This window comes from Crocodylus siamensis, chromosome 8 (assembly GCF_052110815.1).
Source record: "Crocodylus siamensis isolate JL-2025a chromosome 8, ASM5211081v1, whole genome shotgun sequence".
Classification (NCBI taxonomy): domain Eukaryota; kingdom Metazoa; phylum Chordata; order Crocodylia; family Crocodylidae; genus Crocodylus; species Crocodylus siamensis.
Window position 1 is genome coordinate 18,288,330 of NC_143402.1, and position 23,917 is coordinate 18,312,246.

The window sequence follows — 23,917 nt, forward strand, 5'->3', positions numbered from 1 at the left end:
AGCTGTCCTAATAAAAACAGGGCTTTTCATGTTCAAATAAATCAGTGGTGTGCTGAGCACTTGGTCACTGACTTCCCATTGCTTACCGACAACCCCAACACCTGAATCCCGGGCTGTTATTCTCTCCATTATGCCACACTATCTACTGCCCAGGACATCCTCCTCCGTCTCTCAGGTCACAGATGTTTTCCCATTTCTTCTGACACACAAAGTTCCAGTGGTCCCTGCACGGCTGTGAAGTGGGTGGCTATTCCCGAGGCTGCATCCCTCGACGGGGCCTGTTTTGTCCAGCCATTAAATCTACTGAGTGACGTCTGTCCGCACCTGCCACAGAGCGCGGACGTACCACGTGGGATGGAGGAGGACGAGCCCCAGGATGCGACGTCAGGCCAGTGTTGCCAGGCACGTGCTAATGATCATATACGTATGATTGTTTCAACCCTTGTAAAACAAAGAACGGCAAAAGCGTCCACAACAGACCATCATTTTTGAGGCAGCTCATCGACACAGGAAATGCAAACCCCAAATCACTCTCAAATGGTCCAAACCAACTTTTGGAATCAACGTCAGGGCTCTTCTCATGGCGGCTTGCCTCCAAATAACAACATGCTTCAACTTCTGACGGCTCCTTCGCTGGCGAAGTAAAGAGCAGAGGAAAGTAAATAACGCTTATTTGCGTTTTTTTCCCCCAGTGCAAGACAGTTTTTCAGCAAATCTAATCATTATGAGCTTCCCAGGTGATCGTTTCTTATTTTAGAGCTGGCAACACTGCTGAGCCGCGGCCATGACCCCGCCACACCCTAGTCGTAGCTTTTAGCGCGGAACCAGGTCCTGGGCCGGGACGAGACCTCCTCAGGCCCAGCTGTTGGGGCAGGCCCGGGACCCGCCCTTCACGCCCCGCCTCAACCGCCTTCAAAATGGCGGCCGGACCAGCGAGCGCCGGGCGGTCGCTCTAGCCGGGCGGTCCGCCGAGCTCGATGGCCTGTTGCGTCAGGTTCCGCTCCCCCCGCGCCGAGGCGAAGGGCGCGGGCGGAGCATGCGCAGAGTGCGCCTTCCCTTCACTTCCGCCGTCGGCGGCCCCCGCTTCCGGCCCCCGTTCCTTGGTAACAATGGAGCAGAAAATGGCCGCTTGAGAGGGGGCGCGGGGAGACGCTGTTGCCGCTCGGGGACGCGCGAGACCGGAGGCACCAGGACCGAGCCCGCGGCGCGGCGGGGCGAGCGGCGGAGCGAGGCGGCCACCCGGCCCGGCGGTGCTGGCGGCGGCGGTGGGTGCCGGGGCCGGGCGCTGGGATTCAAAATGGGAGGCCCAGGCCGGAGGCGGCGGCGCCCGGGGGGGGAAGGGGCCGGAAACGCCAGCTCGAGGCCTGGGCCCGCCGCGCCTAGGGGTCCGCCCTGCGTCCGCCTGGCTCCCCTGGGGCAGGGCAGGGCAGGGCGCGCCCCATCCAAACCGGGCCCGGGCCTGGGCCTGGAGGGCGCTTGGGCCTGTGGCCTGGGCCTGGGCCTGGGCCTGGGCCTGTCCCTTCATGGTTTCATTCGATGCTTCTCTCGGCGGGGCGAGGGGCCGCTCCGTGTTGTCCTGCCTTCAGCCTGGGCCACTCTTGGGCCTGTGAAATGGTCTGAGCTGTGATTTCCCCTGGCTCTGCTGCCTTCTGCACTGCCCCAGTTTATGGCCTTCGTTCCCTCTCTTCTTCAGCACCACTTCCCCACAGTGAGACTGCGTGAAGAGCCAATTCTTTGGGGTCTGCAGGTTGAAAAACAGCTTTAGCAGTGAGGCTGGTGTCGTCTGAGGCTGTCTCCTGGTAGCCATCCTTATCAAGCTTCAGACTCATTTCCTGTTTTCCATCTCCCAGATTTCTCCTCAAGTCATTATGCAGAATGATTTCTCTCTCTTTTTTTTTTTTTTAACAAGGTTTACGATCTGTCAAGATCTTAAGGGAAAAACCCCAGTGTTTAGTATAAGCAGTTAGTCCTTTTGACACAAAGATACAGTTTTTGTGCAGTGGCTGCTGAATAAACAAGCTTTCAAATGGTTTATGCCCAGATAGCAGCTGAGGCACGGGGTTTATCGCATGGCTCCTCAGACTTGTTTCCCATCTCTGCTATTGACAGGACTGATGAATTTCAAGTTGGAGGTGGCGACGAAATAACGAAGGAGATGAATACCTATTTTCCAGTCTTCTTAACAACAGTAACTTGATCAGAAATGTTGAGAATTTAACAGTAGGCTGCTTCCTTTTGTAGCTGAATTTAAACTTTGTTAATAGGAGGTGGTACTGGTGGTTTCACAGTAGTCACCCCTTGTTTATAAGTTGATCTCGGTTTCCTATACACATTTCCTATTTCGGAATTGGTAATTGGCTTTAAGGACCTTAGAGAATCAGAAATTTTTGTTTGCCCATATTTCATTAAAAGGATTAATAAAGACATCCTGACTTATCTGCCAAATTACAAAGATATACAATAACTGCTACACTCTGTCTCTTTTCACTACAAATACTTGTAAGTTTTATGTCGCAGCATTAACCACTTACATGCTCATGTAGGATGCTGTGCTGTCAAACTTCTACTAAGTCCCTGTTGTGGATGACCATAAATACTTTGTTCAGCCTATATTAACTACTACATAGTGATATCAGTATGTACAAGGAAAAGAGAGTGGAAAAGTCTTCTATAAACCATCTCCCCTGAAAAAACCCTTGACTATTCTATTGCTTTTATCCATACACATGTCTATTTGATGATGATTACATATATTTTTTTCACTAATATATTTTGCAGCCCTTCTATACTTTCTTCCATTAAGCATCTTTATACCAGTATGCCAGGTTAGCTGATTTCCTATCCTGTAGAGAAATCATGTATTAGTATAATGCTCTCTGTACGATTCACGCAACGAGGAAGTATTACTTTGTACAGTTATAGTTAAAACTGTAGTTTTAACTATGTAGATGGAGTCCTAATGTTGCATTTATGCTGGAGTTCGACGATGTAAAATTAGAAGGCATTAGTAACATGCTTTAAAAGTCTGCTTCATGCAAGATGGGATACAGTCCTGCCTGGTTGACCTGAAACCTGACTAGACTAATTGCTTATTGGGTAGCCTCTCTTTCTCAGACTTTTAGGGCAGGTTAACTGACCTGTAATTCTTAGTGTAAATATAGTCTAGAACAGAGGTGGGCAAGATGCAGCCCACCAGGCAATTCTATCTGGCCTGTGGAGCCCCTAAAAAATTTAGAAAATTAATATTTATCTGCCCCTGGCTGCCTGTCATTTGGCCCTTGATGGCTTGCAAAAACTCAGTAAACAGCCCTCCGCCCAAAATAATTGCCTGCCCCTGGTCTAGAAGAGCCATGGAACTTTATAAATATTTAAATCAGCCAAGTATTGAAAGAATAAAACATACATATATGCCTCTTTTTCAACAAGATCTCTCGAGGGTCTTACAGAAGTGTGTCCCACAATTTGTATTTGAAAAATATAGCTTTTTTAACTAATGTAGGATTAGAACCTCCATTGGATGCATGAAGATAATGTGCAGTGTCACATCTCCTTTTTGCTTTTGCATGGGACTCTTGGCTGTGTGTGAAAACATAAAAAGCATGTGAGACTGCAGTTCCATCTTGTTGTGGTTTATATTAGTAGACACCAATTGGTATCCGTTGGCTCATCTGAATTGTTTATGCTTAACCATTCCTTCAGTTAGGACTGCAAAGCTCTGAGCAGTTTTGTTGTTAAAATAATCAAGTGGTAATGTATTTGATTTGTAAAGAGACTTGCGTGCATTTTATTTTAACCTTTGAAAAGTAACTTCCAACTAAACCAGTCTGTCAGTTCAGTGTTCAGGAGGTACCAGTGCCTCCATTTTTGTTTAATACGATAATTGTTCCTTTTCCAAATATGATGATGGAATTGTAGTCTTACATAGAGATATTGTGTTTTATATTCAAACTATCTAATTTTAATATTACTGGGTACATAAGGTATTCACATTTTTTAATATTTAGGATACTTTTACATAGTAAATACTTCAGCATAGACTTGTATACTATTCTCATTTGGGGATTGTAGTTTGTAGTCCTTGTCTTGTAGTGCTGGCTTTTTATTTCCAGTTGATGCTGCAGTACCACCAGTTTTGTGGGGAAAGTTGAGTTCAATTGCAGAGTTGAAATTTACATATGTTTTTTGCATTGAAACAGGTTATGTTTGATTTAGAGCTTCCATTAACTGGAGGTCCTGTTCCTTTCGACACTTGAGCACTACTCGGCGGTGATCAATTTTGTGTGTCTGGCTCTCCAGGATGCTGCCCAGCTCTTGCTTCTCTCCTTTTCAGTGAAGACACTGGTTGCTGACACCATAGCACAGCTTCCTTCTATCTTCAGAGTGGGTGTTTTGCTTGCTGACCTAATAGACTGCTCAGTTTTAGAGGAAGAGAGCATTGTTTTCTTGAGACTCCTTCCAGTGCTGGAAGTTTGATACCTCGTGCAATGTTTTCTCTTTTGTGTAATCTGAGAATCTGAAACAACATACTCTCTTATTTTAATTTTTAACATATCTGTGGGGAAAATGCTGTTTTAATAAGTAGAATGATAACGTTTTGAGCCCTTGCTGTTGCTGATGGTTATTGTCATTTGCATTCTTGGAAGTACCCACTTATTCCAAATGCAAAGTATTTTGGATTTAGCACACTCAACTTTTCTGCAATTAATATATAGGCTTGATACTTTCCAGAGGGAGTCTTGTCTCACTTTCAGGTTGTTGTCTGTGAGTTAGAAGCTTGTAGCAGGAGGGTTGAAGTGTGAATGTTGGCACTACTGGACTCTGAGGAGGTTGATTTATTTTTCCAACAGTTTTAGAGATAAGACGTTATGTTGAATGCATTATTAAACTTCTGCAATACAGAAGGAGGGTTCTTCATCAGTGTCTCACCCCCAAGTTAGCAGATACTGCTTTTATGAAGGTATTCTGTACAAGTACTGGCATATGCTCTATTTTAATGTATTTGATTCAAATGACTTTCAAACATGCATGATCTATGCACTTAAAGCTGTGTGGAAAACTAATAACTGATCAAATTGTAAATTGCCTTGATTAAAATACCATTTTATAGAAGACACCTTTTCCCACAATTTTGGCAACTTGATTTTTTCCCAGAATTTTTTTTTAAGACAGAGGGCATATGGGGGAAATCAGCGGGGTATAAAGTTTGAGAACTTCTGAAATGTCGTATCTTAATTTCCAGGTGCATATTTCAAGGCTTTTCTGCAGATGTTTTGCTTCTGCTTTGGTGCACATTTGCACTACTTCTGTTGGAGTTAATAGCAACAGGAAGAGAATAAGCTCATAACATATGACATCTTTAAAAACTTGAAAGCACAGTCCTCCATTGTGGTTAGAACAGTAAGTTGGATTGAAGGCCCTCGTTGTGTGGGAAGAGATGTGCAAGTAGACACATCTTTTCTAAGAAAAACTGATTAACTTTTGTGGGGCTCCCTGTAGACATGGTGGTCCACCCACATGAAACTCATTGTAGGGTTGCAACTAAATTGTCCCCAATGCAGTTTCTCCTTCATCTGCTTGTAATTTCTTTTTAGTGCTATCAGTAATTGGTTTCACTATCAACAATCTTTTTTTGGCTAGCAACAGGTTAGAGAGTTGAGTGATGAAACTTCAAGGATTTAAACACATGTAATGCGTGTCCTTAAACTATTAAAACTATTTATGAAATGGAATATTTGGTGTATGAATGGTGCTGCTTCTGAAAATATTATACTAGCACTTTCCCCCTTTTTTATGCATGTGCTAGGTTTTTTCAGAGCCTACTGTTAAAGCTATATAATAGTGTGGACTGAGATATCTTAAAATGCACCTTAGTCTTAACCAGTTTGGTTTTATACTATGAAGAAAATGAAATTCAAAGAGCTCTCTGGTAGTTAACTCTATCAAAATGAATTATGTGGTGTTAGAGCTGGTCAGTGTAGACTGGAAGAACTTTCAACATTAGGAGGTCTTGTACTCCTGTTGTAGAATGTGTGATAAATTTCCAAGTCACATTACTCATTTGTTTTGCATGTTTCAGTTAAGACTTGGTTTCAGGTGGTGGTAATTCTGACTTGCACTCATGATGACTTATCTCCTTATTAGCAAAAGGCTTATACTGTTCCTGTTGACTAAAACTGAATGTATGTTACCAGTTTGGTATAGCTGGTTAAGGCGGGGTAGGTAGTAATTGAACAGTTATGAAATTATGCTTCTGCCTACAAACCATTCCTTCTGTATATGCTATAAGGTATGAATGAAATTTCCTGAACTACTTCTTCACCTTCCAGCAATCTCTAATATACAGAATATTAATTTTTAGAAAATATCCTGTACAGGCTGGACAGAACTACATCACTATTCAAAACATATGTTGAATGCTTGTTTTAATCTTTAACCCCCAATAACCATTTAGACAGCATTTTTGGGGAAAGACTAAATCCCTATCAGCTCTTAAATATTGGAAACACCTTCTATTTGTTGTTTTACCGATTTGGGTATTCTCTTCTTTTCTTCAGGTTCTAAGACATTTGAGACCTAGTGTGTGTTGCTTATAAAGAGCATAACTTTGTTTTTTGAATTGGTGGTTTTTATCAAACACCTGAGGAGATGAATTTGATCATCTAGGGTCTTAAGTTTTCTTTTACCTTAGTAGTAATTGGAGATGTCAGCTATGACTACTGCCTAATTATTCAAGTTGGCTTTATCCATTTATAGAACAGAAAATATACTAAAATGCTTCCCTTCAGATATTTTATTATTATTATTTATTATACCTTGAAACTCTTTTTTTGAGGAAGGAGGACTTGGTGATAATTTGTACAATTATGAAATTTTTGGGATGTATCTTGGGATGGAAGATGGTATGTAAGTGCAAAATATTAGTGATTAAGATGGCTAGGAGTTTAAGCATTTTACTGTTGCTTAGTGTCAAATGACTTTTTAAGCATCTAGTTTAAGTAAATTCCTGGAACTGAATTGTTTCAAATTTTTCTTTGGTGGGTGTCTAAATATACGTGTGTGGGTGTGTGTGTTTTTAAGTCAAGGCATGAAGACTAAAGCTTTTCCATATTGAATGGACATTGCTAGTTCTTGCTCACTTTTATTCCTTGGAGAACATAGGAGTTGTTCTTCTGTAGATAGTAAAATATTGAACAATGGGTACTCACTAATTGCTAGCATAAGCTTGCTGTACTTAATGCTCATGTCTGGTGGTAGAAACGTAATGGCTAGTCTTTTGTTCTGGAATTTGGTGAGTGTGATTGTTGTGTAACCGCACTAAAATCTTGGAGTGGGAATGGCAATTAAGATTTTACAGTAGTTAATATATCTGAGTGTTTAGCAGCTGAGAGCAGCTTAAAAAATACACCTGTTTAAGTAAAGTCTCTGTCCAGACTCTTGTTTCCAGCGAACTTTAGACGCATCTTGCTGTGCTTCCATAAAAATGTTCAGTTTTATTACTGGATATATCAACTAAAGTTGGCTATAATCAACAGATCTGCACTTACTACTAAAAGACATGAGCTTCTGCAGTCTTTGTGTGTCCTCTGTTGACAGCTCTTGGCTGACGGAAGAAAGGAAATTTAATATCTTACTGAGGTAAGAATAAAATCTCACTTTGAGTTTAAAGCAATATGAGCAGCGTAGATAATATGGCTACATCTATATTTTGAAAGCCATATGTAACCTAATAGGACAGGGTCGGGCAATTATTTCAGGCAGAAGGCCGCTTACTGAGTTTTGGCAAGCCATTCAGGGCCGCGTGACATGCAGCCAGGGCAGATAAATATTAATTTTCTTAATTTTTAGGGGCCCCACGGGCCAGACAGAATGGCCTGGCGGGCCACACCCCTGTAATAGGATGTTGCGAATGATGCCTGCCTTAACATATTGGCTAACATGGTATATTTTGCCCTTATGTCATTTTTGCCTTACAGTAGCATGCTGAAAAATTGACAACAGCCTTAAAATATTTTCCATTTGTAGACTTTACACTTCAGGACTATTGTGAGTAGAGCACATATTCTGGGCCTTGTAACTCTCAGAGATTTAACTGTTTAGCAGTTGTTTTTGTGAAATTCTGTAGTATGGGAACATGTTTGTAGTGCTGTGTGAATGCTACCACTCTACATCCCATTCTGATAAGGCAGGAAGGAGCTATGCTGTCTTTGTTGTACTTCTGGTGTTCTGTAACTGGCATCCAGTATTATAGGGTTCTTTCATGTCCTGGAGAGAGAAGCCATGTTTCCCATGGAGGAAAGGAAGGACCTCAAGGAGATGAAAAGTACCAGAGAATGAGGTGAGGACAGGGGAATGAACGTTAACTAAATAGAAAGTATATTCTACTTCCTTTAAGTGGTCATTCTTTGCTGCTTCTTCCCTTGCATTTATTAAATATAGTGGCAAATTGCTCATCTTGAGACATCTTCTGGAGATTAGAGTGGGGCCTTGGACGTTCTGGCTTTTTTTGCATCAGTGTAGCTTCCCCACTGAGCTTCACTTGCAGAAGCCCCTAATGTAGACTTGCTACCTCTATCATTAGACTGTTATGGTGTCTACCCTGTTTTGAGAGTGAGGATTGCCATACTAGTGCAGAATTCATACCAGGTGTTTGCAGTAGTGAAGTATAGTGTAATGGTAGGTACACCAATATAAAAATTTGCATTCAGCCAAACAGGCAGCCCTCTTTGGCTGAATGCTCAGATTCACCACTGGTTCCTTCTTCCAGTAATGACGTCTTCCTAGGCCAACATGTAACTATGCAGATGAAAAGGTAAAAAGCTGGATTAATGAAAGGAAGAGGGCTGAGGAAAGAAAACCCAGTCCAAAATGCAGACGGGGAAAAAATGAGGTTGAAAATATTGCCTAAGAGTAATCTTTGACTTTTCCTTAGTGTTTATATATTGCAATACACTCGAGTCCACTTTCTTGGCCTATTAAATGATTGTCCTACCTCACTTCTGTTGATGGGACACTGTTCTTGGTCAGGCTTCTGAAACGAACTAGGCCAGTGTTTTCTATTGGATAATCAAAGCATGCTCTTAGTCGGAACGAAAATGATGAAACATTAATGGTTAACACAGCATCTTTCTTTAAAGAATGTGTACTTGTCATGGGATTATAGTATCACATATCTGTCTTTCAGCATATTGTTTGTTCCTTTTGTTTTATAATTGGGTTTTAGAGACAAGAAATTTTCTTTTTTTACCAACCTTTCCTTTGCTGTGTGATAGATCCACATAAATGGAGGAAACTGACTCCAGAGTTGGAGTTCATTATACAGTAACAGCTGTCAAATGCATAATGAAAAACTAAAAAGAAGTATTTTTCTCAACTTTGTACTTAGATGTTAATTGTGTAACTGTAGCAGCCTACATATTTTTGGGTGTCTCTGAGTTGACAACCTCTTTAACCAAGATTTGTTTAGTACAGAATCTTTTCCAGCACTGTCAAGAGTTCTCCTACACAAACTTAAAAAAGCTACTGTATAGACAAAGCATAGGTTAACCCTGTTATGTATTACTTGTGTGGATTTTGAAGCTCATACTCATCCTTATTTGCTGATCCCAATAGATGAGGGTCTTAACAGTTACTGAAAATGTTGTACAGAATAGCACACAGATTTCTTACTTTTCAGTGTATTTGATGGTATGAGTTTTTGGACTGCACGTACATTTTTCAGAGTGACGTTAAATCAACCTTCGCTTCATGCATATAGGAGCCTTCTGTTGGCTACTTTTTCCTGTCAAAGGTGAAAGCATTAGCAAATGCAATTGGTGTTTGTGGGTGTCTTCCATTTTGGAAAATAAATGCAATACTAAATAATGCGAATATGAAAATATCTATGCTTTGTATTGCATTAGTGGCAGCAAAAGTAACTTGCATGTTAATTAATAGGATGACTAAAATAAAAACAAGGTTATAGAATCATCGTTTTAAAAGCCAAGGTGGAGAATATATAGTATGACTGATTTTGAGGTTTTTGAGCCTCATACAGTGGTAGAATGCTGGATTTTATAGTGTTTCTTTCTGTGCTTAAAGCTCTAAAGGTGATGTTACTGGGTGAATTACAGTGCACTGGCAGCCAGTGAAATTACACAGGCAGAGTGGTCTTGGAGGTGATGCAACACCTCTTATTTGCAGAAGTGCCAGCATAAACTGGGCAGTGTCTGACTTGCCAGCTGTGCTGAGAAACCAAAAAAGTGTCAGTTCTGTGCACTAGACAGCTGCTAAAGCATCTTATTTGGAAGTTTTCCAGCAAAAGGCAGAAAGTGAAATGCTTTTTTCTTCCAATATTTTCACATAGCTTTAGCTGTTTAATAAGAGGGAATATTCATGGTGGCAGTGAAGCATTTTACCACATGGAAAGCTAGCTAGATAACCAGCTCTGTGAGTAATTGCAGATTTCTAGCACTTTGCAGTGGATGGTGAGGCGCATGTATTAAGGAAAACCAGTTATTGTCTAGGTTTCATTTGAATGCGTTTGAAAGGGTTTAAGGTTACCATTGTTTCCTGATTTTTGTTCCTTCTTTGCTTTTAATACTTATCAGATGAAGACATTGCTCTAATGTTGAAAGATGTGATGAAGATACTTGTCTTATTGAAATAGTGAGAGGGAGACAGGAAGACATTTACTTGATTTTTGCTGGCAATATGTCTTTTTGCCCTCTGACTTCTTGTCATCAAAATTTACTGGTTGCAGACCGGCTTCTAGCGCATCTAAGTTATACTCTCGATACTGGATGCTGGAATTATTTTCTAACCTTTTCCTCTCTTGAGAAAACTAAGGTTTGCTATCGCAGACAAAGTGTTTTCTGGAACTCTCAATGCATTGTGCTTTTTTTTTTTCAGTTTCTTGGCCCATATTTCTGCCAAATAGCTGGCTGTTGGGGGATCGATGTTACTCTTACTTGGCTGGAAGGCCTGACCTGAGGCACTTCCTTCCCTTAAGGACTAACTCTGGGAGAATAAAACCTATAAAACTTGTCTTCTAGTGTAAAGTAAAGTTGGATTCAGTGACAACTTGCATCCTTTACAGATTGTCTGAATACATCCTTTAGACTTCTCTAAATTGCGGTTTGTGATTTGCCAAGGAATAGCCGCTCTGAGGATGCATGTGCTAGAACAGGGGTGGGCAAAATGCAGCCTGCGGGCCGGATGTAGCCCGCCAGGCCATTCTATCTGGCCCGTGGGGCCCCTAAAAAATTTAGAAAATATTTATCTGCCCCTGGCTGCCTGTCATGGGGCCCTCGATGGCTTGCCAAAACTCAATAAGCAGCCCTCTGCTTGAAATAATTGCCTGCCCCTGTGCTAGAAGAATACTGGGGTAGGCAACCTTTTTTTGGCCAGAGTGCCGAAAAAACCACAATGTCTACCTTGGAAGGTGCCGGAGTGCCAGCATTCCATAAAAACAAAATGGGGGGTGGAGGGTACATGGCAGGATGCACTGCATAGTAGTATATTTAATAATCATAAATGTTGCCTTCATTGTTGTGTATTCCATTTTGTTGAGCATGTTGCAATGGTAGAGAAAAAAAGACGAGAAAGAGGAAAGAAAGAGAGAGAGAGAAAAAGAAGAGCAGAGAGAGAACCAGACACATGAACACAGAGAACCATGTGCACAAACGCAGAGAACAAGAACACACCCAGAGTGGACACATGTACGCACACGCATCCAGAACCAGACACGTGCGCACACAGACGCAGGACCAGACTGAGGCAGACAAACGCACAGAACCAGCTGCGTGGGCATACGGAACTGGGCTCCTCAGTCACTGGACAGTCTGCTCAGAGGCACATGTGTGCTTGCTGACATGGAGCTAATGCTGAAGCCCAGAGCAGATGTTTGCAGCCTTCCGGCTGCAGCCAGCCCAGGCTCTGGGTAGCTGCTGTCAACCATGGCAGAGCTTGCAGTCACCCAGCTGCCTGCTGGGAGCAGCCCAGGCTTCGTGGCTGGTAGCTGCTGCCTAGAGCCCAGGCCAGTGGTGGCATGCCAAGCAAAATGGTCTTGCATGCCATGCTCGGCACACATGCCAGGGGTTGCTGACCCCTGGTTTAGACCTTTCCTGCCTGAGCAACATTGAACACACAAAAGGATAGACCTGAGGCTATGGCCTATAGTTTTCATGCAGCTTTTCATTGTCGAGACATGCAGTTCTGCTGAGGGTTCTATGTGGTACTGCATTTCTTGATGTTCTTCTCTGGAGAAGAGAAGACTGAGGGAGGATTTGGTAATAGTCTTCATATACCTGAAGGGCAATTATAGAGGGGATGGAGATAGGCTTTTCTCTGTGGCTGTAAGAGACGGGTCTAGGAGCAATAGCTTTAGGCTGCAGCAGAAGAAATTGTGGTTGGAGATTAAGAGAAACTTCCAGATTATAAGATTAGTTAAGTGTTGGAGCAAGCTGTCTAGAAGTTGTGGACTCTCCATCCACAGAAATTTTTAGGAGCAAGTTAAGACTTGAGATAGTTTAGTCACAGAGGGTCTTGCCAGGAGCACAGGGCTGGATTACATGACCTTCTGAGGTCCCTTTTAGTCCAACAGTCTTACGTTATTGCATCCAAAAAAGAGATACTGATTTTTTTCAAAACAATTTAAATGCTAATCCCTGTGGTCATACAGGATATCCTCGTAACTCGGACTTTTAGAAAAATAAAATTCCATGATTTATATTTAAGATGCTCAGTTTAAGTGAATTGTCCAGATCAGGACCAAGTAAATCATTCCTCTAAAAGTATCATTAAGTTTTATAGGTTACCATATCTTACATGCATACATGGTTTAAAAATACTTTTTTCTTTTTTTAGATTCTCTTCTACTCTTTCATCAACATGGAAAGCTCAGATTCTAATGATAAAGGAAATATTGATCAATCAGAAGCTCAGCGTCGTAGTCAGCTGGATCGATTAGATCGGGAAGAAGCTTTCTATCAGTTTGTCAATAACCTGAGTGACGAGGAGTACAGGCTTATGAGGGATAACAATTTGCTAGGAACTCCAGGTATATCGGAATACGTATTTGTATATTAAAGTTTTAATGTTACAGCTCATTTTAATGACCTGTTTTTTTTTTTCTTGCTGCTGTGCCGTTCCATCTCCCCCACCATGTATTCTTCCAACTACAGTTGTGTGCCAGCATAAGAGAGTAGCTCTCTACTTATCTGAACATATAGTATGTCTCTTCTAGAAAGGCAATACATATAATTTAGTGCTAACTAGGATGAAATTGCAGAGCCTATTTGCTTTGTTTATGTTTACTCAGCTTAAAAAAGGACATCCAAAGTGTGTCTGAGGCCTGCTCTGGTATTGGCCTTGTGTATGTGAGAAGTTTGCACCAACTTAATGAAAAGTGCAAATTTTAATGGCAAACTAGTTAAAAAACTAGTTAAACTGGTGATGGCCTTTGTGGGGAGTATATTTCAGTTTAGCTTATTCTTGTTAGAAATCATCGTGGATAAACAAAAATAAGACAAGATTAAATAAATTTGTCCATCCAGGAGCTTGCACTGGTTTACCTGAATTGCTATTAAAACTTGCAAGATGGCTTTTTTTAGTGCATTCCTAATAGAGGTAAGCTGAATTTTGAAATAAGCCAGTCCAAGAAAAATGTGCCAACACATGTTGGTACTAAATCAGTTAAATACCTCTTATAGTTGTTTCATATAGGCAGAACCGTAATTGGTTTGGAATGGAGAAGACTGATGAGATTTTTTCTTAGAGATTACAGTAAAAACCTTTTCTCAAGTTTGTTCTAATCGTTGGTAACTGTACTTTGGATGCTGAAGTTGTAGCTGGTCTTACCTGTGAGCAAGGACACTGGGGGGGGTTCCTAGATGTTTCTAGATGTCAGTGAAGAACATTTATAAGCAGTTAGCTTCTTGTTAAAACAATATTCACAATCTCTTTGAACTGCAGTCTTAAGAATGTTTAAGCTGTGCATAATTCCTTCCTTATAGATTATTTGGACATATATGTATATATTGGGAAATCTTTCTTTGTTTCTTAAGGTGAAATTACTGAAGAAGAATTGCTGAGAAGGCTACACCAAATTAAAGAAGGTCCACCACAGCAAAACAGTGATGAGAATAGAGGTATATACAGTATTTGTGAAAACTCTTAACTTTAGCACCTAATACGGACCTTAACTTGAGTGCAGGAGTGGAACAAGTTAAGCCTAGGCAGGTGCAAGGTGAGCTTTGTTTAAAAATTAAGTGAACGTTCTATTTGACACAAGCTGCAAAGATCGGTTTTGGACAGATTTCAAGTATGGCAACTATTACTAGTGCCACAATAAGATTTCTTCTACATTTCTTTAGTTGACATTTTTTGTTCATATTTCTTGGCATTCTGTTCCCTTCTGAGATATACCCATAAGCCCCTCGTTTTCCCACCTTCACTCCTTTGCTTTTGTTATCCCTCTACAAAGGTGAATTATACACAGTTCCCATTAAAGCAGTGCTTCCCAAACTTCTCCTCAGCATGACCCCATTTATCACCCCATTTCCTCAGCATGACCCCATCTCCTTAGCCTTTTGCTCCAACCCATAGCCCCCCACCTCCTACGACCCCATCTGCTGATGTTGCACCTCTGTTTGGGGTCGTGACCCACAGTTTGGAAAATGCTGCATTAGAGCCTGTGATTTGTTTGTTTGTTTTCTAGCCAGCTCATCTCAGTAGGTATCATAGATTTCATAGACATTAGAGCTGAAAGGGATATTGGAAGATCATAGAGTCCAGCCCCCTGCCCTAAGGGCAGCAGGTCAGCAGGGATCATAGGATCCCAGCAAGATAAACATCCAGATGTCACTTGAAGGCATTCAGAGTAGGTGCTTGAACCACTTCTGGCAGCAGTCTATTCCAAACCTTGGGGGATTGGACAGTAAAGAAGTTCTTCCTTATGTCCAGCCTGAAACGGTCATGGAGGAGTTTCTGACCATTCGACCTTGTCATCCCTTGGGGCGCTCTGGTAAACAGATGTTCCCCCAAATCCTGGTGAGCACCCCTGATAAACTTATAGATGGCCACCAGATCACCCCGAGCCTGTGCTTTTCTAGGCTGAGAAGCCCCATGGCTCTCAGCCTCTCATCATAAGGTCTGTTTTCCTGACCTCTGATCATGCGCGTGGCTCTTCTCTGGACTCTCTCAAGCTTCTCCACATCCTTTTTGAATTGTGGAGCCCAAAACTGGATGCAGTACTCCAGCTGTGGCCTCACTAAGGCCAAGTACAGCAGGAGAATGATGTCCTGGGATTTGCTTGAGAAGCATCTATGGATACAAACCAGTGTTTTGCTCATTTTACTAGCTGCAGCATTGCATTGCAGGCTCATGTTCATCTTGTGGTCAATCATGACCCCCAAGTCCCTTTTGCCCATAGCACTAGCTAGCCTAACACTGCGAGCCTATAAGAATGGTGCTGGTTTTTCTTCCCAAGGTGGAGAACCTTGCATTTTTCAGTGTTAAACACCATTAGGTTCTCATCTGCCCATTTCCTGAGCCTGTCAAGGTCAGCCTGGATCACCTTCCTGTCCTCAGGTGTGGACACTTTACCCCAGAGTTTGGTGTCATTGGTGAACTTGGCCAGTCCACTTCTGATACCAATGTTCACATCGTTAATGAAAATGTTGACTAGTGTAGGCCCAAGAATTAGAGCCTTGAGGGAGCCCATTGGTAATGGCACACCAAGACTGGTATCCACAAGTTGAGGGTTTGAAAAAAACGTGGTTGGTGATCCAGCTGCCACTAGACTATGGTACTGGCAGTGTTGAGAGATTCCTGATTTAGCTCAGACCTGTTTTATTTTGACACTTAATTCAGAATTAACTTTCCACTTACTTGTTTCAAGAAATAATTTAAATTTTTCTAGTGACTTGTTTTATGAAGATTACAGCCTATAAACAGGTGTACGTATAGGCTGTAGAAAAATGTCCACTCCTTCCTCAAAGGAAAAGCTTTTGTAGTTGAAATATTTGTTAAATGTGAAACCCATGGTAGTATTAAACAAAAAGCTTGAAAGAAAGCAGAACTTGATTAATTGTTGGAAAAGTTCAACCAGGAATTGATTCTCCTCTAATTTTGGTAGTTCCCTTTCTTCTGACAGGTGCAGAATCCACTGAAGATGTATCTAATGGAGATTCCATCATAGACTGGCTTAATTCTGTCCGACAGACTGGAAATACAACACGAAGCGGGCAAAGAGGAAACCAGTCTTGGAGGGCAGTGAGCCGGACTAACCCTAACAGTGGTGACTTCAGGTTCAGTTTGGAAATAAATGTCAACCGTAATAATGGCAACACCAATTCAGAAACTGAAAATGAGCCATCTGTAGAACCTTCCAATGGGGAGGATTTGGAAAATAGCCAAAGTGACTCTGAGACCCCTCGATCTGAATCGCCATCAGGAGGGCAGACGGCATCTGAAAGGAATACCTCTGAGGAATTGGCAGCGGAGGAAGCTCCTTCACACAGAGGTCAGAGAAGAGCAAGAAGTAGGAGCCCAGAGCAGAGGAGAACACGAGCTAGGACTGATAGAAGTAGGTCACCTATTAATCCAGTGAGTGAGGCTCCTCGCAGATCTCATCATAATACGTCATCTCAGACATTTGATCATTCCCCGGTAAATGAAGCTGAGGGAAGTTCTAGAACTAGACAGCACGTGACGTTAAGGCAGCATTCAACAGGGACTGAGATGCCAAGTGAAAATGCAGCTCTGTTTTCAACCCCTGAAGCAAGACCTGTTCCTCAAGCTGCTGGTTCTTCAGAAACTAATGCCAGTGGTGAGTCTGCAGCTCCTGGACAGAGGCCTCCTACTATAGTCCTTGATCTTCAAGTGAGAAGAGTTCGCCCAGGAGAGTATCGGCAGAGAGACAGCATAGCCAACCGAACTCGGTCGAGGTCCCAGACCCCAAACAACACAGTCACTTATGAAAGTGAACGGGGAGGGTTTAGGCGCACGTTTTCACGTTCAGAACGGGCTGGAGTGAGAACTTACGTCAGTACCATTAGGATTCCTATTCGTAGAATCTTAAACACAGGCTTTAGCGAGACTACATCAGTTGCGATTCAGACCATGCTAAGGCAGATCATGACAGGCTTTGGAGAGTTGAGTTACTTTATGTACAGTGATAGTGATGCAGATCCTAGTGGCCCAGCCCCGAATCAAAGTGGAGATGCTGCTGAGCCACCAAGTGGAGGAGGAACAGGTGGTGGTAGTTTGAATAGTGAAGGTACTGATGCTAGCTCAGGGGAAGTCTATGAAGGTAGTAATGAAGGAGGTTCCACATCTGGTGCTAGACGGGAAGGTCGGAATACCAGGGGTTCAGTCACTTTTGAAGAAAGTGGTTCTCTACCATTCCTTAGCCTAGCACAGTTTTTCTTGCTAAATGAGGATGATGATGACCAGCCGAGAGGACTCACCAAAGAACAAATCGACAACCTGACAATGAGGAATTTTGGTGAAAGCGATGCCCTGAAAACCTGTAGCGTCTGTATTACGGAATACACAGAAGGCAACAAACTTCGTAAACTGCCTTGTTCCCACGAGTATCACGTCCACTGCATTGACCGCTGGTTATCAGAAAATTCCACTTGTCCTATTTGTCGCAGAGCAGTCTTAGCTTCTGGTAACAGAGAAAGCGTTGTCTAAGTGAGATCTGAGCTTGTGGCCAAACAGCTGATGTAATAGTGATGGGCAAAGATGTCACTTCCTTTTTGGCCACTTTTTGAGTGGTGCCTACATATAAAGTAATCACTTCGAGTGAATGTTCCCTCATGAAAACATTTTCTCAGATTCAAAGCTTTTAAAATGGGCGTCTCTTTAGAGTCCCCAAATCTAGTCAGTTTCAGTGTATTGAATTTTATTTGCTCAAAGACACCTATCTGCTAAAAAAACAAACAAAAAAAAATTGTTAAAAAAAAAAGAGTTTTGTTTTTTTCTTTTCTTATTAAGACTGTTAAGTTCCCTTCCCTATTCCAGTGCAGTTTGAACCTTCAGGATCTCTCCTGTGAGAACTTATCTGAGAAGTCATCCCAGTTACAGAACATACTTCATAATGTGTCTTGTTTTTGTTTTTTTAAATGGACTCACCTGCCCTATTGAACTAGGAGCTCAGTTCATCGGCATCCTTAAATATCATTTTAATGTTTATATTGGGTGTTCTTTGACATCTCTGTAAATAACACTAACGTTAGTCCTTTTCCCATCACTATGGCACGCTGTAGAGTGAGCTAATAGCTTAATTGGGATATTTATCTTGTTGTGGAAATATAAGAATTGCCTATGCTTGTTTAAATAAAAATAAATTCTGTTTTAAAACTGTAAAGCTTTTTTGTAGAAGCTCAGTACTTTTTCCAATGCACTGTTGTACTAATGCATTAAAAATTAAAATTGTACCATGCTTAGAAATGAAGAGAACGCTTTTCATATAAGACCCACCACACACAGAGCAAACAATACAAGAGAGCTGCTTTTGTAAATGTGTTATTGTCAAGAGCAGTGCATATCTGTACTATTTAATTTATGTGAACAGCTACTGTAACACAACAGTTAACAATTAGACACCTTAATTGCATTAAAACTGATGGAAATTGAATTGTTAGCATTGCAATGTTTTGGCTCGGTACTGCCATCAAAAAAATATGATGATAAAAAAAAAAGTAGAAACCTAATCTGAAGACTGTTCTTTTTGAACTATTTTCCCCCTTTATGTGGTTACTTTGGTAAAATAACATATCATTTTATTTACTGAGGATTATACTCCAGTTTTGTATAAGCTGTATTTTAATCACTGGGGTGCTGTGTATAATTTCCGACAGACAGATGTTGGCAGATTTTTCATCATTATGTACCACAACATGAACTTCTGTGGAATTTTTTTAGTGACTTAGCTGGCTAGTCTCCAGAGTCAGAGGTGGTCACCTGTGACCAAAGTGTTCCCAGCAGAGTGATTGATTTAATGTTCAGGCATAGCTGAGAAATAATCGTCTGATGGGTTTCTCAAATTAGTTGTCGGTCTTAAGATTGGTAATGGTTATTTGAATACATTTTAAGAACAATGTTATGGGGCTAGACTTTGCAATTTATTTTCTTTAAAATAATAGGCATCTTGAATTCCTCTTTAACGACTGCCTAAAAATCAGTTGCATGTTATATTGCAAGCAAATGGATGGCTTATCAAAATTCAGATTGTGGGAATACTTTTTACAATGTCACAATTTTAAGTCTGCATTGGAAAATGTTTGTAGCTTAACTCTCATTAGTATTGTGGGAGGGCTGCCCTCACCCCAGTGAAATATCTCTTTTCTTTTTCCCTTGGTAATTTTTTTTTCAATTCTGTAAGTTTTTTTGCAAGGAAAGCAAAGTTTTATTTTAAGTACAAATGAGTAGTTAATTAGGATATGAACTGCTCTTGCTGACAAGATGGAAAAGGTTGGTTGATCCTCAGATGAAAAAACCAAAGCTGACCTTTCTTTAAATTTAACAAATTTTCAGTGTTTCCTAGTGGTGGTTACATAGAAGATCATCTTACTATTAAGCCATTTTAACTTCCCAGCCAGTTCAGGATTCCAGCCTTCTGGAGCTCTCCTGTTCCTCAAAGTGTGCATTTTTCTTATTCAATCCAATGGGGACCCCGGGAACCCTGACTGGCTACTGTGCTCACTTTCCTCCAGGTAGAACACACCTTTGTAGTAGATGGGGGTATTTCTGGTATTTTTTTAAACAGAAGCATATATAAATAAATACATATTCTCTTACAATTTCTCTACTTGGCATACATCAGTCTATAAAATGGGAGGTTAGGCATCTTAGTGGTTGGAGTTACATTCATGAATGTAGATTACAAAATCTTAAGCAAAAATTTTTCCTGGTAAATATTGGAAATGATCACTTGAATCTTTCCTATAGCAATCACTTGCTTTTTCAGTAACTTTACTGATTTATTGGACTACAGAATTTAAAATATTTTCATTGTATTATTTGCTACTCAAGGATATTTTTTAGTTTTTTATGCATCTTTATGAGAACTAAGGGCAGTGACCAGAATAAAAGCACCCAGCAGAGCCAGTGGAGAAAGTCTGTAACATCTGTCATTTTAGCAGAGCCACTTTTCTACCATAACTTTCTTCTTAGTTTTCAAGAACTAATGCTTCAGTAAAATCACCTTTTTAGTCTGACTATTCCTTACTATTGGCATGCCTTAACATTCTCTCTTATGTAATGGCAGCAATGCTTGACTGTTTCTGGTCCCCAAGAAGGTACCAGAAAAAGTCAGTTCAGTGAAGAATCCTTTGAATGTTGCAAATATTTATAATTGAGCATTGACTGTACCAGAAGCACTAAGGTGAAGGACTTTTCTTCCAAGACAGTCAACAAATTGCAGTTGCTGATGAGGGGAAGAAACCTAAGCAAATAAGGCCTCTATCAAATTTCTCAACAGTGCTGCAAGATGAACACTGGCATATGACAGCTTTGATTTATATCCAGGAACTCCTGGTGTTTATGAACAATCTGCTTCATAAACGGTGCAAAACCAAATCTGCGAAAAGTGCAGGCCTGACCCAGCAACAGATTCTCGCTGGCTTATGCCCTAATAGTGTGAGGGAGCTTGGTTCATTCCTGTTACAGTATTAGAAAGTGTAGAGCCATTCTTTTAAAGTTATGCTGGATCTCTTGAAAGGCTGGTGTAAACACTTTAATTGCCAATGTAGTCTGCCACTGCATAACAGTCACTTGGGGTTGGCACGGTCACGGTTAGTTGGAGTTGTTTTGTTTTGAATCACTGTATTTAAAAGTATAAGACTCCCTTTGTGCCAAGCAGTTCTAGTTGCATCTGTAGCTTTCTCAAACCTATTCTTTTCAGTATTGGAATCACGGAGGAATGTGCACTATTTTTTGCACCAATTTCACTAGCGGTCTCTCGCCACTCAAAAGGTTAAAAAAGCATCCATTGTCTCTCAAATGCCCATGTGCCCAGATGAACAAAGGTGTGGCAGCCTTGTGATGCATGTGCTGTTCTCAGCTCCTTGGTTCACAGTGCCATCTTGTGGTAGCCTGTCTTACCCTCCTTTCAAAGTTGGGGGTAAATGTACGTCTTGGTTTTCACTAGTTGAGAACTTCTTTTTCTGCAAATTGAGGTGGATTTGTATTTCGGGGTGCCCCTCTGCTAGTTTGTCACCAAAGCTGTTGCTGTTTACGCACACGCACACCTTCATGTTTCAAGTATCCATCCTTTGGGCAGATATGGAATTACCTCAGGAACTTCTTGCAGGGTTGATTTTGAGTCCTCTGTGTCCGTGGCTGAACAGACTGTCTCCATAGATACTCCAGAGCCCAAAGGGTTTAAACGTAGAATGCACACGTAATCTTTTTCTAAGCGTGCTGCGTACTGTCCTACCCAAATTGCAAATCTGTGTGAAGTTTTATTTTTGGTTTGCCTTCTAACGGAAATAGAAAATCCCAGTCACAACTGCTCAGTTTTCCAAATTTTCCTTTTACTGGCACTTTTGTAATTTAACCCAGCTTTTTGCAAATAATACGTTACTTGTAGCTCATTCTTTGCTTGTTTGGGAAATGGTTGCTGCTCTCCATGCATAGAGCCTCCTCGTTAACGTAGGAAGTGCTCGTGTGCATGCCTGGCAGCTGCGCTGACGTGATACTGTCCCAGTTCTGAAGGAGCCATGATGGTCCATTGTGTCAGCTTGCAGAGTAATGCGTTCCTGACTCCACTGACACAATGTACTGGAATGACTGTCATTCCACATGCCCGGCACTTTTCTGTGGATTATGCAAATACGTAGAGTCCAAAAAGGCCCTTTCACAAGTATAATGTCAGTAAGATGTTTATCGTAAAAGGTTTGCTTACATGTCAAAGACATCCATCTTCTATGCTGTGTTTATAGTAGGTAGGGTCTAATTCTAAGAAGAAAAAAGAAATTCATAGATTCATAAACGCAGTTGAAGCTGACCATTGGTCTACCAATTTGTACCAATGTGCCTAGGTATTTTGTGGGTCTTCCAAAGGTGTGATCTTAATCAGCACAGTGAAGTATCAAATATTTAACTGGCTGGGTTAAGCCACAGCCTTAACTCTTTCTTTGCTTTAATTTGAGACCCTTACTAATATTGTAAAGTGTTCTTGTGTGTAACTGTTTGGTGTCTTGATTTTTCTCACCTGTTTTCATTCAGCCTTGGTTCTACTATGGGGACTTAAGGGGCTTGATTAGGGGTATGTGGATAGGTGTTAAGTTGACTAGGTACACAGATGTCATGGAATGCCTTTACCCACTTGTTTGGCTACTCCCAGGAGGAGCTGCTTTGGGGGGGTGGGTTTGCTTTGAGCCATGTTAATGGAATTCAGCAACAGATTCAGAAATATATTTCACATCTTCAGCAGCTTTTTTTTGTTTGTTTAGGGGTTTTGATGGGGGAGAGGAGACAGGAACAAATCCAGTGGTAATAAAGGTTACCCAAAGCACAGTAAATTATGTTTGTATTTAAAAATTAAAAAGTCTGATTCTGTGACATGAGGGCTTCCCAACCTTTTCTCCACTCAAGGAGCCTATTTTTTCATGGGCCCATTATTGAATTCTATTTGGTTCTGTCTGGCTTTTTGTTCAGTTCAGCTACGATTTCAAGCCCCCTTCCTGAACCCCAGTATTTAGTCAGTTCATTGGTTGGGAAGCCCTATACCAAACTGGGAATGTAACAAGTTTCCTTCTTGTACAGTGTTTTACATCTGTTTATATTGGACTTGTTTAGTACAAAATGGTACTCTAAAAGGTCATAATAACACCATTTGATCATATTTGATAACTAACATTTAGGAAGAGTTTGTTCCCTGTGTAAGATGTCATAATGCAAATTTTAAACAAACTCAATAAAATGCATGAAGTGATAATTTTGTGCTTGATCCTCACTCCTTGGGTTTTCTTTCTGTGGTGGGCATGTTTAAGGGGAAGATTATCGGAGCTGGTTAATTTATGGCATAGGAATTGTTTTATGTGTGTATTCTCTTTCTTCCTACTTGCAGCGGGACAGTAGGAATGGTGAATTTTGTTAATTTGTCTGCTGCCGTCTCGTGCTAAAAGAATTAGTCTCACTACATACCAGTTCTCTGAATTTTTCGGTGCATAGGTACAAACCATTGCTTCAAATCATCTTTCAAATAGCAGCTGTGTCTTATCAGTACCACTCAGTAGCTGAGACGGATCTGATTGCAGCATTGAGAGTCTAACTAGAAACATACAGAGGGCCATACAATGCTGCCAAACTTTTGTAAGCTCACATATGGCTTCGTTCTAAGGTTAGTGTGTTTATCTGCGTGCAGTGCTCCACTTGAGTGAGAAGGAAATTTTAACTAGCTTTTGGAGCCCATAGAAGAATCTATCTTTATTATCAATGCTTCCCTCGTGTATACTGTTCATGGAGTAGGAAGTCATGACCAGTCCACCCAGACAAGAGGCACAGTGGCTGTGGACACTTCTAAACATTACATGGATTACTCAAATGCTGGGCAGCCATTTTACTAGGCATTGTCCAAATGTATAAGAATAGGCATGTCCTTCCCTAGGATTACAGTTCAGTCAAAAACCAAAAAAGAGAGGTAATGGAGTAAAACACGAAGAGGAGATCGGTGATGAGATTTGTGCGCACTTCTATCAAGACGTGTTGCGAAAAGATCAGTGCGTCTAGCAGGGAGAATGGAGAATAGATTAATTTTTATCTTTCGTGTTTCTTCCTGTGCACCCCTCTGCTTTCAGCTTTTCAGAAGATGCATGTTTTCACAGTGGTGCGGCAGAGTTCATTTTGGGGTTTGCTGTAGTCAGTCAAGGATGCTCTAGTCTTCTGCAAAACAAAATAGCAAAGCCCTTTATCTTTCCTATATAAT

At 41.2% G+C, this 23,917-nt stretch overlaps 1 protein-coding gene across 3 annotated transcripts; it reads left to right on the forward strand.

Annotated features, from left to right (window-relative positions):
* Positions 1–1,104: 1,104 nt before the first annotated feature.
* RLIM (ring finger protein, LIM domain interacting) lies at positions 1,105–22,905 on the forward strand. Of its 3 annotated transcripts, XM_090059138.1 has the most exons (5): positions 1,105–1,265; positions 4,197–4,380; positions 12,844–13,036; positions 14,043–14,126; positions 16,133–22,905. In XM_090059138.1, exons 3-5 carry the CDS (start codon positions 12,868–12,870, stop codon positions 17,674–17,676), a joined length of 1,797 nt encoding a protein of 598 aa, XP_089915264.1. In that variant the 5' UTR covers positions 1,105–1,265; positions 4,197–4,380; positions 12,844–12,867; the 3' UTR covers positions 17,677–22,905. The 3 variants fall into 3 exon arrangements, with proteins under 3 accessions (XP_089915264.1, XP_089915262.1, XP_089915265.1); XM_090059136.1 differs by lacking the exon at positions 4,197–4,380 and having other exon boundaries at positions 1,106–1,265; positions 16,133–22,865; XM_090059139.1 differs by lacking the exons at positions 1,105–1,265; positions 4,197–4,380 and adding an exon at positions 7,616–7,635.
* The last annotated feature ends 1,012 nt before the right edge of the window (positions 22,906–23,917 follow it).

Bases quoted from the DNA above. Each gene is read 5' to 3' on its own strand.
- RLIM (XM_090059138.1), top strand. From the start codon at position 12,868: ATGGAAAGCTCAGATTCTAATGATAAAGGAAATATTGATCAATCAGAA. The intron at 13,037-14,042 runs GTATATCGGAAT...TTGTTTCTTAAG, and splicing joins CAATTTGCTAGGAACTCCAG to GTGAAATTACTGAAGAAGAA. The intron at 14,127-16,132 runs GTATATACAGTA...TTCTTCTGACAG, and splicing joins AAACAGTGATGAGAATAGAG to GTGCAGAATCCACTGAAGAT.